The sequence below is a fragment of the Canis aureus genome, chromosome 37 (assembly GCF_053574225.1).
Source record: "Canis aureus isolate CA01 chromosome 37, VMU_Caureus_v.1.0, whole genome shotgun sequence".
In the NCBI taxonomy this organism is placed as follows: Eukaryota; Metazoa; Chordata; class Mammalia; order Carnivora; family Canidae; genus Canis; species Canis aureus.
Window position 1 is genome coordinate 14,961,563 of NC_135647.1, and position 16,977 is coordinate 14,978,539.

The 16,977-nt window shown below is 40.5% G+C and overlaps 1 protein-coding gene and 1 long non-coding RNA gene across 9 annotated transcripts in view; one reads left to right on the forward strand and one right to left on the reverse strand.

The window, feature by feature from the left end:
* Positions 1-8,002: 8,002 nt before the first annotated feature.
* Positions 8,003-16,977, reverse strand: part of HIVEP1 (HIVEP zinc finger 1) — a 142,699-nt gene continuing 133,724 nt past the window's right edge. For all 5 annotated transcript variants that reach the window (XM_077886090.1, XM_077886088.1, XM_077886089.1 and 2 more), the window contains exons 8-9: positions 11,806-12,317; positions 8,003-9,812 (exon numbers count right to left, since the gene is read on the reverse strand). In XM_077886090.1, coding sequence (XP_077742216.1) covers positions 8,601-9,812; positions 11,806-12,317 — 1,724 coding nt within the window. In that variant the 3' untranslated portion in view covers positions 8,003-8,600. The remainder of the gene's footprint in view (positions 9,813-11,805; positions 12,318-16,977) is intronic.
* On the forward strand, positions 8,928-14,039 carry LOC144306639 (uncharacterized). Of its 4 annotated transcripts, none has more exons than XR_013373736.1 (5): positions 8,933-9,915; positions 11,964-12,754; positions 13,495-13,663; positions 13,760-13,843; positions 13,999-14,039. It is a non-coding gene; the product is annotated as an uncharacterized LOC144306639 (long non-coding RNA). The 4 variants fall into 4 exon arrangements; XR_013373735.1 differs by having other exon boundaries at positions 13,517-13,663; positions 13,760-13,918; XR_013373737.1 differs by having other exon boundaries at positions 8,928-9,915; positions 13,517-13,843.

Here is a 16,977-nt window from a genome sequence, read left to right on the forward strand (position 1 = left end):
AGATTACTTTCTGAAATTCAATTTCTTATAATCAACATTATGAATTCAGAAGGTGGCAGCCTCTTGTAGACTGAAATGGCCCAAGTTATTTGATCAGAATAGTTAATTTACTTTCCCTGAAGACTGGATCTTTCAATAATTATTATGATGGTGGTACCTGGTTGGTTATAAATGAGCAGACTCTGCAAGAAACCTTGAATTACTCCTAGTATGAGTGTGGAAGTAACAGAAAAGGTCTCGATGTATAATGAATGTAATAAAGATGTTCCAAAATAACTAAATTCAAATGTATCCAAGGATACATTTGCTGAATCAAAATGAGTCTTAACATTTGACCCTACTGGGCAAAACTAAGCCTTGCTATTAGCAAAGAAAACTAAGCATGCCTGGCTAATTGACTGATCTCAAAGCTGGCTTTTCTTTCCATGATTGACCTCCAGGAATGTAAAGTCCTGTTGTCTTTCACCTAACATGGTTTCCTTAGATCCCATTTGGCAACATTCATAGGTAAATAACTAAACACACTGTCTTTCATGTAACTGAAAACGGATGAATGAAAGATGTCTTGTCTCTGGCAAAACCAACTACATAACAAATGCCTACTGGCCTTTATAACTTTATAAAATCCACAAGTATGTGGACATCATGAAAGGTATCTAATTATTCACTACTATAATTCAGACACCAAAAAGTAAGATCTGGAAGAAAATAAAGCGTTGACTCTATACAGTTACCTTTATTGGTTTGTAATGAGATATGGAATCATTTGCTAAGGAGATCAATTATTTTTTTTCTCTCTTCCCGGTTCTGCAAAAAAGAATTTATTAATGTCTTCATTTCCTTCTAAATTCCTATCTTTGATTTCTTTACATTATATGTAAATAGTACAATTTAAGACATTTTTTAAAAGTATAATTTGATGCTCCCTCTTACAGGAGAAATGTTTATTTTTTATCTTATTTTTTATTTTTTTTGAGACAGATGTTTAAATAATTTCTTCTGTATCAAAAGTAACAGAAAATTGCTCTATTTCTTTTCAAAAATATTTCTGAAAGGATCAAATTCAGAGACTTTATAATGTTATGCTGTGCTCAAACCATGTCTATATCCAAAACAATGTGAATCTATGTTCAATTTTCCCCTTTCATTTGACTTTTACCACTGTAAGATATGTGACAAAGACATTTTTCTAAATAATGATGAATTATTGAAACATAATATACTTTGGAAATTTACATGTTTTATGTTTGATTAGGATTATCGTTTTACATTGCTATTTTATCTACTGCTATTTTAATTAAATATTTCTTCACTAAATATTTTTATGGCTCCTATTATATCCATTATGAGAAAGGCCATATGGGACAGTTATAAAATCTAATATCTATACAAATGTGCATAGCACTGGATGTACTCACTTAGGTCAAAAATTTAAATGGGATGTTTTATGAATACTAAGTAGACTTTCACCTAGAAATGAATCCAATCCAATCCAATTACTATAAATCTTTACTGAAAAGGATCATGGTACAGTAGGGGGAAAAAAAGACCTAGTTTCCAACCCTAGCCTCACTACTTTGTAACTCTTAGGCAATATTCTCAACCGTAAAATGGGAATAACATCATATATTTGTTGTAACTGTAAAGATTCGAAACACTGCATTATATATATGGTGACTTGTTGATAAAATGCTCCATTGCATCCAAGGATGATCTCAAAACCTTTATCTATATGAATACCTTAGTAAGTAAGAAAATTTACCTAATCCTGCAAATGAATTTATTATATCCTTTTAAGCTGGGAAATGTTCACTTTTTTTTGGAGTTTCATCCTAATAATCTAAGTAGCTACCTCTTCTCAGGATGGTACATGGCTTGAGTGGGGGTGGGGGAGGGGAATAAAATACAAAGCTTACCATTCTTTCATCATTATCCCCAACACACAGACCCACGCCTACCAGAGTCTAGAGCCTCAAAAGAATTCTTCAATGTGCTGGAATACAGCCTTCATTTCCAGTGTAACCTCAGGAATTATGGAACGAGACAGCCCGAACTTCTCAGAGAACAAAAGCATAGTGAGGAGAACACTTCTGTTATGTCATGGGGACTTTTTATTACAAAATAAGCCAATCTTGATCCATGATTTTGAGAGAAACACCTGCCTGGTCCATCTCTCTGCTGTTAGATTGTGGCTGGGGGTCACTGATTTTAGTACTAGGGTTCTTCTCAGCTGCTTCTGCACGATCCCAGAACAGAGACTGTTCCCAACACCCAAGCCCTCGGAAGTGGTGTTCTGGTAGAAATTGCTTCAGAATCAAGTGGAAGGGAGAATAGTTAGGCAGGTCTTCTCTGGGCTAGTCCAGATAGATCTTGAAGGATTGGTGTCAATACTAGAATTTTTAATACTGCAGTCTTCCCTGAAGATATATTCCTCTATGTCTGGTTATTATGCAAATGTGAGTTTTAGTTTGAGAGCCCTGAATTCCCACTGGCTGCTTGCTGTGAGGCTAATCCTGGTTTTACACAAAAGTTAATGGAGACCTGGCATTTCCATCACAATGGCCTGCTCTTTCCTCATAATCCCCAAACTCTCTCTCCCCTACTGGAAAGACAACTTTATTGTTCTTATTTCTTCTTCTTCTTCATTGTGATTACTCTTTATTATTTCTGCTGCTGTGACTCTCCTGAGGTGCTTTCTTGGCTGTCAGGATGAGCCATCCAGGTTGTCCTGCTTCCAGCCCTCTCACGAAGGCCCTTCTAAAAGCTTGGCCTCAGAGCTTGATGGCCCCAAGACACGTTCCTTTTGTTTCTATATTGTTCAAGCTTGGGTCCAGAAGTCCTAGTTATGAAGAATACTCCTGGGATGCACTGTTCACAAGGGAATAGTATGGCTATTTTTGTATGTGGGTCTAACTAATGTATTTCTAATATCCCCAAGACAATGCTTTTTTTGGGGGGGGAGGGGAAGAATGTAGAATGGTGCCTACTGAACTTTGTATAAATCAAACTGCTACATTTTTAAATACAGTTTAATTTTTCCTATTAAATTTTGTCTCAAACCCAGTCCATCTCTCCAGTTGGTCCAATCTTCTTGGACACTGATCCTCATCTATTTGCATTATCAATAAATGTCTCCTATAATTTTATTGAGTCCACCAATTAAGAAAAAATACTGTGGCCAGTTCAGTCATGAATTGTGTTTGCCTTCCATGCTCCCTGTATTACTTCCTTCTCCTCCTCACTTTTCTGTCCTGTTATTGCCAGTTCTTCCCCTAAATTATTCGCCCATTAAAGAAATAACACTCTCCTCCCTGCATGAATGACTCTGTGACTCTTCATGTGAAGAGACAACACACTTTTAATCATCTTCAGTTCTGTCCCTTGCTCTCCACAGTATCACCATGGCTTTGTCGGGTGCTTGCTACACCACTAAAAACATTGTCTGCTTCTTTCATTTTGATCCTTCTTCAGGCTTCCTGCACCTCTGGTTCTGTGCAACATTGCTGTTGTGCAATCTTGTGACTCAAATACCATCTCCTGCAGGAGCATGATGAAAATTCAAAACAATGAGAGATGCAGGTTTCTTGTCTAGAAAATGGGAAAATAACACATTCAAATGAGATGATAAATAATACATAGTGGGGATAAATATTGGTTGCCCTCCACATCCCTCTGTAATGTCCTCCCTTCTACTGTTTCTGCTTAGTGACGTTCCTTCAAGGGCAAATTTAAATATCACATGCTCCAGAAAGTGCTCCCTGATCAATTCAACCAGGAGCTCCCCCTTATTTGCATTAATACTCTTGGTTGTACAGTAGCCCCCTGTTATCCATGGGAAAATGTTCCAAGACTCCTTTCACTGGATGCCTGAAGCCACGGATAATACTGAACCCTCTATTTACTATATTCTTTCTAGTACACACATACCTATGATAAAGTTTATTTATTTATTTATTTATTTTTTTGTTTGTTTTTTTTTTTGATAAAGTTTAACTTACAAATGAGGCACAGTGAAAGAACAATAAAGATGAATAATACAGAACAATTTTATACTATAATAGAAATTACATGAATGTGATCTCTTTTTCTTAAAATACCTTACTGTACCATACTCACCCTTCTTGTGATGATATGTGACAAGATGGGAGTCAGGGGGAATGACACAGGCACTGTAACATGGTATTAGGCTATACTACTTACCTACTGAGAATGCGCGTGGGGACAAGCGGGGGGGGGGGGGGTGGGAGAGTGGAGGGGCAGGAGGGAAGAGGTGGGGGAGGGTGGTGGACCACCTGCCTCTGCCTGAGGTTGACCACGGTTAACTGAAACCACAGAAAGTGAAACAGAGAATAAAGGGGAACTATGGTTCCACTCTCACTTCTCTTGAGAAGCTCTGTGTCTTACACTTACTCTTCTACTAGACCTTAAGCTCCTAGAGGGTAGACACTAATTTGCATTAAATTTGTCTCTCCAAAGTGCTCTCTATACTGTTGGTGCTAAATAAATATTTGTTGAAAGCCTGAGTGAATCTTCTTTTCCACTTAGACTGCTTCCCAGGCACATTAAAAACAACAAAAAAATATTTTATTTGAGAGAGAGAGAGAGAAAGAGAGAGAGTAAGAGGGGGTAGGGGCTGAGGGAGAGGGAGAAACTTTAGCCGACTCTGTGCTAAGTCCAGAGTCTGATCCCAGGACTCTGAGATCATGACTTGAGCTGAAACCAAGAGTCTGTTGCTCAACCGAGTGTACCATCCAGGCGCACCCTCCTCCGCTCCCCCAGCATGATTTTTAAGTAGCATGGTCATCTCAGTTACTTCTGTTCTACTGCCTAGCAACATTTCTTTTTTTTTTTTTTTTTTTTTTGCCTAGCAACATTTCTAAAGTCCCAAATCCCATTCCTTCTTCAAAATGCAGCAGTCCCCAACATACACAAATCATTCTTTAATTACTTAAGATAACTTTCTTACCTCTCAAAATATTTATAGTCTGTGATTTCTAAGATGTGTGTGGCCTATTATTATTCTCTAGTTTATATGGCCTGAGTCTTAGGCAAGCATGCTCCTTTGGGACAGAAAGCGTGCCTTCTAATTTCTTCTGTATCTTGCATTATATTGGAGTTGGTTGGTACTTAGCACAAATGCTGGATTTGGGATGCCTGAGACTTTTTCAGGCCTGATGTACTCTGATGTCCACAACAGAGTACTGGCATATGCAGTACTCTGGTATATGCAAGGCTCTAAATGAACCCAACAGAGGCAAGAGCCTCATGACTTTCAAATTATATAACTGGCGGAGAAAATATTTTACATTTTTTGCTTTAAATTTGCTCTCTTTCATTTTTTTGTAATGATGGCAGAGTCAAGGTCATTAAAATAATCCCATATAACAACCTTCATTGAATATTAAATAGATAATTCAAAGTCATGGGATACCAGTTTAGAAGAAGATTCTAGTCTTAGATTTAATATCCTGTGTTTAGAATTTACATAGTTTTGAGACAAAATTACTTTAATGAAAGTCACCCTTTCATGTTGCTTAAACTTGATCTCAAAACATAAGCTTAAAAACAGAAAAGTAAAGAAGAGCACTGATGTTATATTTTGACCTGAGCATGCATCAAGAAATACCTTGACAGTTTTCCAACGAAAATAATGAACATCTCCATAAGCCTTGTTAAGCCCTATCATTTAAAATTCTGATTAGAGATTAATATGAGTGTTATTTACAGTGTTCCTGTGAAATGAAAGTCACTGCTGTATTATTAAAAAAAAAGAGAAACAAAATCTCTTTGTGAAATATTATCAGTTAATCATCATTCTGAAAAAATTAAGTCTCATCGTAGCCTAAAGTTTGGAGAATGAAGTGACTTGAATGCCACTAACTTGTTAATCCAACAGTTTTCATAAAACAGATATATCAACCCTTAATAACTAGAAAGGTGACTTTTTTTTTTAAGAAGTTTTATTAGGTGAGCTTTATTTTTTAAAAGTAATCTCCACATCTGATGTGGGGCTCGAACTCATGACCATGAGGAGGATCAAGCGTCACATGCCCTACCAACTGAGCCAGCCAGATGCCTACAAGACCTTTGAATCTTTAGCTATTTTCCACCACTTCTGAGAGTGATACTGTAGTGGGTTCACATAAGGAGATACTGAAATTGTCTCATTATGCTTTTCACTTGTTTGGCTAACAACTTATCACAGAGATTTGCTATGGTCACTGTGGTCTATTTCTCCAGTGACCTGGGTCTTCCGTGACAGTACAAGAGAATAAAAGTCAAATGTAGGCTCACCAGCTCTATGGATTGCATTATTTGCAAGTCACTTATATTTAAGGATATCAGTGCTCTGTGGGAAAAGATGACTTTGCATCAAGTGTCCAAAATTATTCCCTTAGATTTTGTTTATGTGACTATTTCAAAATATAATGGCTCAGACTTTGAGAATGTTTCTCACTTAGCTGCATACTAGCAAACTATGTGAAAACCACATTGAAGTAGTAAAATCACTAATATTAAAGGTATGTGTATAATGTAATGAATCTTGAAAACTCAAGACTACAAAAGAAGCTTAAGATCTATTACAGCATTATCAAATCCTCAAGGGAGCATCCAAGTATATCACACATTGGTGTTTGGTTAAATGTAGGAAAATTTTAAAATTAATAGAATTCATCCATTAATAGAATTCATACAAAATAAAAAAGAAATCCCAATCCCAAAATTCTGAGCATTACTTTTGAATTTAGAGAAGTTATACATACCTAAAATATGATTATAGAATAAAAATGTTTGCTATACTGCTTTAAAATTTTAGGCAAAATACAATAAAAAATATAATAGAAAGCATGACATGAAATCAAAAAAACATTAACTTTGAGAGATTTGATGAGTAATGGACCTCATTTTCAACAACTATATTGACAGAGCAATGCAGTTCTTGTAAGTTTCTAGAATTCTTTTCAAATCTTGGAATATAAAATAGAGGTTTATTTTTGAGAAATAAATGTAAATAAAAATTCTAGCACACATCAAAAGGACCACAGACCCATCAGGGCCTGCTGGGGCCAGAACGCACTCTAGAGGTCGTTAATTCGGTACAGGGCATGCAGGCCAAGATGGCAGGTGCCCTTCCAGAAATTATAGAAAGCAGTGGCCGGCCAACAGCAGGTCTGGAAACAACTGAAAATACTTCACCCAATGGTCTGTCGTCTCACCAGCTTCATACCCCTGTATCCCCATGAAGGAGGCCTTTAAAAAATGTGAATACATTGCCTTAATGATATATTACATATTCAGTTCCAGCATTAAAACACTTTCTCACAAACCAAGCATGTGTAATGCTTAATAATGCAAATCATGGCCATGGGGACTGTGAATTTTTTTCTGAATGGGTAAGGCCGGCTAAGCCTCCCAGGACAGGAAAGGATCATTTCTAAAGAGAGTCACGTAAGTAATTCAGAAGTTTGAATTCCGTTCTTCCGTAAATCTTGGGACCCTCTGCGTTTTGGTTTTGGTCAAGAGCTCTCCGAGATAATCAGTAGGGCTAGTTAGGAGGCAATGAAGAGCCTTTGGCTGATGGACAGACCTGGGGATGGAGCCTGAGAAACCGGTTTCACGGGGCCTCATCCAAGTTCTCCGGACAATCGTTTTTTAATTTTATTTTTTTGACAATCGTCTTTTAATTTGATTTCTGTTAACCAGAAACCGTCACACCCGCATTTAGGAACGCTGCCTGTTGCAGGCCGAGTGCTCCAAGTATCTGCAGACCGTGTTCATGAGGACTGAACCTTCTACAAAGTTAGCGGCTATAAAACGAGTCCCCTCACAAATAAGAAAACTAGGCCTTGGCCGTTTGGATCGCACTGAATTTCACACGGTAGTAACACCCGTCAGGCCCCCCGTTTCTCAAAAATAAGGGTGGGGGTGAGCGCGGAAAGAATGGGGCCTAGGGGCCTTTTCTGATCCTGGATATGGAAAGAAGGCACGGCTTAAGCAGTGGTAAAGTCAGTAAACAATATTTTACTGAAACATTTCATGACACAGAAAAAATCTGTCTGAAGTGTAAAGTTACGGTCTTTTACACAAGAAGGACAGACCCATTTTCAAAGACTAATATGAATACAATAAATATGGAGTTTACATACTAATTTATACACAGAAACTCTGCCCCACAGCCATAAAAATTTATATTTAACAGTGCAACATATAATTTAATCATTTGATTTGACGGGGTGTTTTGTTTTGTTTTCTTCTAAACACAAATAACTACCTGGTTTTCATATACATATATAATATATATTTTTTATGTATATAGATATTCAACAATCTGTACAGCTTCTAAACGTAAAACTCCTAAAAGGCACGAGTGTCTATACAACATGTACAAAAATGGCTGGAGCGGACACAAAAACAACAATTATTGGTCAAAAGTTCATGATTGCACAAAGATTAGTCATGAGTTTATGTCAGAAAAATGTGCTTTAAGGAAAGGAGGGTTTTCAAAGAAACCTTTAAGTGTTATATAAAAAAAACAAAAACAAAAAAAACCACCAAAAAACCAAACAGAACCAGCCCCCCCGCCCCCCCCACAAAGACTCCTAGGTGGCTATCACAAGCCTGTCCTCGTCGTCGTCACTACTCACGTCGCTGAACTGCGCGACGGCCTGCCTCCGGGGCAGCACGGCCGGCCTGGGCCCCCGCCTGTCGGGCCCCCGCCTGTCGGGAGACGGGGTCCGCCGGCCCGGGGGCTCCGGGAAGGCTTCGGGCCGCCCCGGCAACGGCGGCTCCAAGGGCCCCGACGGCGGCGGGACTTCCGGCGGCGGCTTCCCGTGAGGCCCCGGGGCGGGCTTCCCGTGAGGCCCCGGGGCTGCCTTCCCCGCGGCGTCCATTTTCCGGCAGCCGTGGTCGGGCCGGGCGTGGTCCCTGGCGGGGGCGGGGGCTTCGGGGACTCTGCTCGCGGGGGCCCGCTGCGCCTGAGGCGAGCCCTGAGGAGACGTGGTCCTGCCGCCCTGCTGCGCGCTGACTGCCGCCGCGGGCTTGGGCTGCGCCTCCCGCGCCCGGCTCTGGGAGGCCGGTAGCTCGGCGGCGCCCTGCGCGTCCACGGGCACCTGACTCACCGAGGGGATGAGGGTGGGCAACGCGATGTTCAGGATCTGGAGGCCTGGGATGTGCGCCTGCGGGGTGGGGCTGCCCTGGGGCGACGGGCTGGCCGTCAGAACCTGCAGCCCCACGGCGTTCAGGGCGAGCCCCGGCGGGTGCACCTGTGGGGCCAGGTTGGTGTTGGCGAGGCCCAGGATGTTGACGGTTTCCATGCTCAGCGACGGGAGAGGCTGCAGGCCGGGAGTACTGAGGTTCTGAAGGCCCGGCACCCGGATCTGGCCGATGGGGATGCACGGCACGACTCCGCTTAACTCGGCCACTCCGGTGGGGTTTGCGGGGCCAGACACTTCGGGGACGGCATCCCCGGGAGCGCCCACAGTCCTGTGGATGACGTTGACGGCGGGAATCGTCAGCTGCATTGGCCCTGCTTGAATGGGGACGAACGTGGAGTAGGTGAGGCCGGCGGGCACCACGTGGATCCCGCCCACTGGAACCATGTTGTAGGGTGTCCTCGACTGCTGCTGGGAGTGCAAAGGCAGGTGGCTGAACAGATGAGTCTGGGGCGAGGGCAGGCCTGCCGGCGGCTGGAGCGTCACCTGCTGCTTCTGCTCGAGCGCGTCGGGCTGCGGGGAGGCCCCCGAAGGAAGCCCCGCCGCTGCCGGAGGGCCGGGCTCCGCCGCGGGAGGAGGGAGTCTTACGGATCCTGTGCTCTGGAAGACAAGACGCAGGGGCCTTTTACCAGCACAGCTTCGTCGGGCCCTGAGCTAAACGGTGGCAGAACAATCTCTTCTGCCCAGAGACGCGGAAGCACGTGTATGTGTCCACACATTACAAGCTTTCTGAAAATGGTGCTTTCATTTTACTTTTTATTTTTTTAAATTTTTATTTATTGATTCATGATAGAGACACACACACACACACACACACACACACACACACACAGAGGGGGCGGGGCAGAGACAGGCAGAGGGAGAAGCAGGCTCCATGCAGGGAGCCTGATGCGGGACTCAATCCCGGGACCCCAGGATTGTGCCCTGGGCCAAAGGCAGGTGCCAAACCGCCGAGCCACCCAGGGATCCCGATGCTTTCATTTTAAAAGATAAATTGCCAACTTAAAAAAAAAAAAAATCTATTATGCCTTTAATCTCTAGTACAAATAACAGCAACACATTTTGTATAATACTGTTTGCATTTTTCAGACATTTCGTGGGCATCATCTCATTTATACAGGAATTAACCTTGAGATGTAGCCATAACTCTATTGCTGTTCTATTTCTGTTATTATTATTGGCACCACTAGCTCAGCTGTACCCTATTTTAGAGATTAGGAGTTAATTGAGAAATTGTGGCATTAGTTGGCTACGAATATCGAGTCGAAGGGGAAAATCAACTGGAGGGTTATTTTTTTTTAAATTTTATTTATTTATTCATGAGACACACAGAGAGATAGAGAGAGAGAGAGGCTGAGACACGGACAGAGGGAGAAGCAGGCTCCATGCAGGGAGCCCGACGTGGGATTCCATCCCGGGGGTCTGCAGGATCAGGCCCTGGGCTCAAGGCAGTGCTAAACCGCTGAGTCCCCCGGGGCTGCCCTGGAGGATTATTTTTGAAATATTGAGTTGTCATTGATAAAAGCCTGCAGTTGTTTATTCCTTCCTTCATTTGTAAGTTTATGAAATGTCTACTGAAAACCAGATTTCTAGGCACTGGCAGGTATGTAAAGTGATTTTAGGACAGAGAAGCCGAGAGTGTAGGTGACCATTCTGGAAGTCATGAAAAGGGATAAATCTTGCCAATCTCCCTCCTGCCCAAGATTATCACCTTAATATTAAATTTTTCTTGACCATATCTACATTGCAGGGCTGCATTAATTTATGTATTAATTTAAATATCAAATATAATTTATTACTGCAATTAAGTTAAATTATATTACTTTAGAATAGTCTACAGAAATCTGAGCTTGCACAGTCTTTATTTCTCTCCAGTGTTACTTACCAAACCAAAATCTGCCACATTTAGAAATAAACTCTACCGCCATGGTCAATACTAGAGGTAAGAGAAGTGTCAGGGAGATGAACATATTCGTCACAGATTTAAACATTCCTCATGAGCCACCAGGGGTAAGAGCAGAGACACGTTCCCATAACACGTAGGGTGACTTTCCACAGGCATGTGTGTCTGGCCCTGAGCTGGTTTGCCGGCAAGAAGCTCTAAAGCTGCCACAGCAATCTGATCACTCAAGCAAAGTGAACTTCTTGATAGGTTTTTTTGGTGTCACGCTAACTTTGCCACAGAAACTGGTAGCTGTCTTGCTGACAGGCACAAAGTGCAAAATGTTTGGATAATTTAGTGCAAATTCATCATATCATATATCAGTGGGAGAAACAACTCAGAGTGAGCACTGGGACAAACAGGTTCTGAGATTCATGTTCCCAATGGGCACATAGATATTTTTTCAAATGAGTATATTTTTAAAGATCCATTTGGTCCTTTCACAGATTTGTGATACAATATGTGAGCTCTGATTAAAATAACTAGCAAGGAGCCAAAAACATAATTGTTCTTTGCCTTCAAGTAAAACAAAAAATTAAGCCTAAGAAACTGGTTTGGCCATAAATCAGTAACTTTAGTACGTTATTTTCTTAAGCCATTAGGATCCCCCTATTTAACAGGTTAAACAAAAGGAAAGCAATAAACATTTACCTGTGTTAAAGTAATAGTCTTTCCTGCCACAGAACTTCCCAGAATTTCTTCTGAGTCAGGGTAGTCTACAGACATTTGGTGACATGGGGATCTGGGTGCAGCTTTGGGTGACCTAGAAGAGTCTACGGGAGTAGTTGGTTCTTCTCCATCTTTTGCAGCCTGCTGCCGGGTCTTCCCTGGAGATTCTGGCTTCCTGCTCTGGTCTGACTGCAGTGTGCTAAGCACAGTCATCTTGGTGGGCAAGGCTCTGGGCAGAACGTCCATCGGGTCGGTGTGCACCCCCGAGAAGCAGTCAGCAATCCTGATGTCCTCCTCCACACTCCCAGAGTCCTGGAGGCTACTTCTAGATGGAAGGTGCTGCGGGCTGGCTGTAACGGAGGGAGCTGCTGACAACACAGATTCTGCTTGACTGTCTTCATCGTCATCTTCATTTTCGTTATCGTCTTCATCCGGCCCATCAGAGTCTTCGAGGTCATACCCAGACCGCTCGAAACCAAATCTCTGCTTTTCATCTAACGAAAACAACCAAGTGGCTACGTTATACAATGTTTTACACGTGGACAAATACAACCTTTTATTATTATCATTATTATTATTATTTATAAGCTTTGCAATGCTGAAGAATAGAATAGACAAGTCTGTACCCACAGAAAGCCCACAGGTTAGCCAAGGAGAGTGGCCAGGGGAAGAATGGGCCAGTCAGTCCAGGGATCAGAAAAGGGAGGTGCTGACAGCGGCATGTCCAGGACACTTTTTAGGGAAGCAGGACATGAAATGGACCTCAGGAGAGTAGAGGCAAGGGTAATATATCAAGAAAATCAGAAAAAAAGGCCTCAACTAGAAGATATACAGAAATTCAAGAGTTCAACACAATTCTTCCTGAGCTCTTTCTACCTCCTTGTGTCTCCCTTTTATTAAAATTAAAACAACTCTGATGCCATTCATATTTGTAAGCAAACTAACTTTATTTGACGATATATCAAATATTTGAATTAATATGTGAATAGTATTTTAGGTTTCCACTGTCCTCAGAGTAGTAATATTCTTTAATATTTAAGACTTCTACCTTTTTCTTTTCTGTTTTACTAAGAGAGATGCTGAATCTTTCCATCATTTTTTCTATGATAATTCAACTCACACGAAGAGGAACATTGACTAGAAGTCATTCATATGAGCCTCATGACCCCAGTGGGACTGTGTTTTAACAAAGAACATTCAAGAAGGTCCAGGTTTCAAATAGTTTCAAAATTTTCATAAGCTCACGTGGAACTAGATTTAAAACTTCATCTGTTTAAAAAATATTACAACATTAAATGTGCTTTCCAACTTGGAAAGCTAATAAACTTTAAAAAGTTAAATGGAGGATAAGTGCAAAACCTCACCCCAATTCTTTGTCATGAGCAATAATAAAGACATCACAGAGTATTCAGCTTAGCTTTGAAATATTCTATATTTATACGTACTTTTTAATGTTCTGTTTTACACATATTTTTTGAAGAGAGGTTTATTTCCTGCATATCCCAAAAGGTCTGCATATTAATTTATTTTACCAGTCCTTGTATATTACAAAGGTAAGTTCTTAGAGAAAAGCCTCAAAGGATTGACACCAAAACATTTAAGGGTGATTATTTCAAGAAGATGGAATGGATTAGAATTTTTAGGTTGTCTCTTTTTTTTTTTTTTTTTAAGATTTTACTTATTTATTCATCAGAGAGGCAGAGACACAGAGGAGAAGCAGGCTCCACCCAGGAAGCCTGATGTGGGACTTGATCCTGGGATCCCAGGATCATGCCCTGGGCCGAAGGCAGGCACCAAACCACTGAGCCACGCAGGGATCCCCTTAAGTTGTCTATCTCAAGTATGTGTTACTTTTACAATTAAAATATCCGAGGACAAAATATATGTATGTCGGTTACTTTAAAATGTGATTTCATTTGCTTTTTTTGCCTTACAGGTTTTGCTGTTTTGCTATAAAATAACACTGATTTACTGAATCCCACCAGCTGCCCATGCTAGAGATGGAATGGGTGATTTCTGGGTAATTTCCCTGCCTCCTGCTTCACAGATACGTCTCTGAAACACTGTCTGATGTTTGAAATTCTAAAATTGGAGGGTCAGTCCCAATTTGTTTTGAGTTTACCATGATAGTGCTAAATCAGACACTTTTACTTTTTTTTTTTTTTCCTCTTAAAGAGAAGTTGAAGAAAATCAGAAGACACCAGATGATTAGGAGACCAGATTACTGGAAGGGAGGCTGATTTCATCAGAGGTCAGCCCTGCTACAAAGTCTAACTGGGATGAAACCTGCTTTATCTTAAAAATGATTATTCTATTTAAAAAAATAAAAAACAGGTCTCATTTTGATTTATGACTTTTTCATATTCCTTGTAAAGCTAAGGTCCTGGTCATTCAAAGAGTTGAAAGACCATGTCTGCAGGAAGAGAGGAGACACAAGCCTGCATCATCTAGGGTGGATGCAATGGGACACTGGCTGGAAGAATTCAGCTAAGCAGCTGATGGGTTGGTTAGAGCCAGCTATTGTGTGAATCCTCTGAAGCTATGCTCTCCTGTAGGCTCTATGTCATGAACCCCATTCCAGTGCTCACAGAAAAGAGTGCTCAGTATGCACTGCAATCCACATCTGGGGGACAGGAGTGGTAGCCACAGAGATGGAGCAAGACATTCCACTTGGATCCACTTCCCCTCTCCCCCTAGGGAAAAACACGACCCTGTAAAGGGACAGGTACATGCATTGCTGCCCTCAGGACACTGGTGAAAACTTACTGCAGTGGGGAAAGGGGAAGAAAAGGAGAAAAAAAAAAAAAAACAGCTCTGCTACATGAGGAGGAACAGGATTACCAGCTGGGTCCACCACAACAGCTGAAGAAGTGGTGGAGGAACACAAAGGCCACAGCCCAGAAACCTAAGAACATGGTACATATGGGAGACAGAGGCCAAATCAGAACAGAGATGGCATCCTGTCCTCCTCCTCACCCCTCAATGCTGAGCTAAGACCTTGAAGGGACAGTTAACAGCCAAAAACTGCTGGAATATGTCAAGTGACTCTCACTGGGACATGGTACAAAGGGAAGACCTAAGACTGGGACTGAGTTGGGCATCACATGCATACTGCTCTGGTAACCCACCCACCACCTCAAAAACAAGTCCTCTACATAAGAATCTGAAGACTCTGGTGCTCTGAGGGTTGCCATCGCTACAGCAAATCTGTCATGTGTGGTTGGACTCCTAACTAGAGAAACTCTAGTGCCCATACTAAAGGCCCAGCAGGAGACACATGCCCCTTATAAGGTGGAAAGACTACACAGTCTCCATTGTCTTACACAAGATGTCTAGCTTTCAACAAAAATTACAGGGCATACAAAAAGGCAGGAAAAAAAACATACGCAGAAGAGAAAAAGCAATCAGAATTAGTTGGATATGACACAGATGCTAGAAGTGTCAGAGAATTTAAAATAAGTGATGTATTAAAGTCTCTGCTGGGAAAAGTGGACAATCTGCAATGTCCAGTGGGAATTTCAGCTGAGAGATGGAAAATGAAAAAAACCGAAATGAGACAAATGGAAAGTAAAGTAATAATGACAGGAAAATGGCCCAACCCAGAATTCTATGCTCATTGTCAATTTTCAAAGGCAAAGGAGAAATGCAGGCTTCCTTAGAAAAACCTAAACTGAGGGGACTCACTGACAACAGACATACTTCACAATAAATGTTAAAGGAATTTGGTATCAGATGAGAATGTGGATCTACACACACAAAAAATGAAGAACATCAGAAATATGATAAAGATAAAAGTACTTCTCTAGAGTTTAAATTGCTTGCTCTGAAAGGCAACTGAATGTCTGCAGCAGTCACAATGTACCATGTGTTTACAGCATCAGTAAATGTAGAAGGAATGAAAACAACAGCACAAAGGATGGAAAGGAGGAATTGTGAATACACTGTTACAAAGTCTTTACATGTAAAGTAAGGTAGCATTATTTGAAGGAAGACAACTAAATTTTTTAAAAAGGCATAAATAACAAAGTCAAGGAGGAGATGAAACAGAATCATAAAAAATGCTTGGTTAAGTCAAAAAGAAAAATTAGAAATAAACAGCTGGCAAGATGATACGTTTTATTCTACTACATGAAAAATATCATTAAAAGGAATGGTCTAACACATGAATTAAAGGACAGAAACTGCTAGACTGGATAAAAAAGCAAGTGCCAAGTACGTATTGTGTACAAGAAACCTATTTTAAATATAAAGACATAAATAGATTGAAAGTAAAGTTTGGAGAAAGATATACCTCATGACATTAACTAAATTACAGATGGAAAAACTACTAAATTCAGATGAAGTAGATTTTAGAACAAAGAATATTATCAAGAATATTATCAAGAACAGGAATATTGCATAATGATACAGGAGTTGCCTCACTATGAAAATATATAATCCTAAATCTGTAGTAACTAAGCCAGAGCCTCCCTCATTTAGCCTTTAAATGAAGCTAAAACTGAAAAAATAATAAACCAATTCACAATTATGGTTAAAGACTTAAACATTCCAGTCTCAGTAACTGATGGAACAAGTATACAGAAAGTCAGTAAGAACATAAAAGGCCTGAAAAACTATCAAATAACTTGTTCCAGTGACAGTTATAGAACATTACACCCAACAACATATGCTTTCCTTGTAAGTATACATGGAACATTCATCAATATATACCATGTTCAGAGCTACAAAGCAAACCTCAACAAATTTCAAATAATAAAGGTCATATAGAGTATGTTTTTGGATGAAAACAGAATGAAACTAGAAATCAACAATTGGAAGATATGTGAAAATCCCCCAATATTCCAGATTTACAAAACATATTCCTAAATAATCTTTGGGTCAAAGAAAAAATCTCAAAGAAAGGTCAGAAATACTTTAAGCTAGATGAAAATTAAAATATAACATGCAAACTGTGGAAGGCAGCTAAAGAAGTGGTTATTGGGAAATTTACTGTATCAAACACTTCTATTAGAAGAGAGGTCTCAATCAGAGTTCTCACCTTTAGAAATTAGAAAAAGAAAACAAAAACAAAACCCAAAGCAGGGAGCAGAAAGGAAATAATAGAGATGAGAAGTGGAAATAAAGAAATTGACAAAAGAAAAGCAGATAGAATAC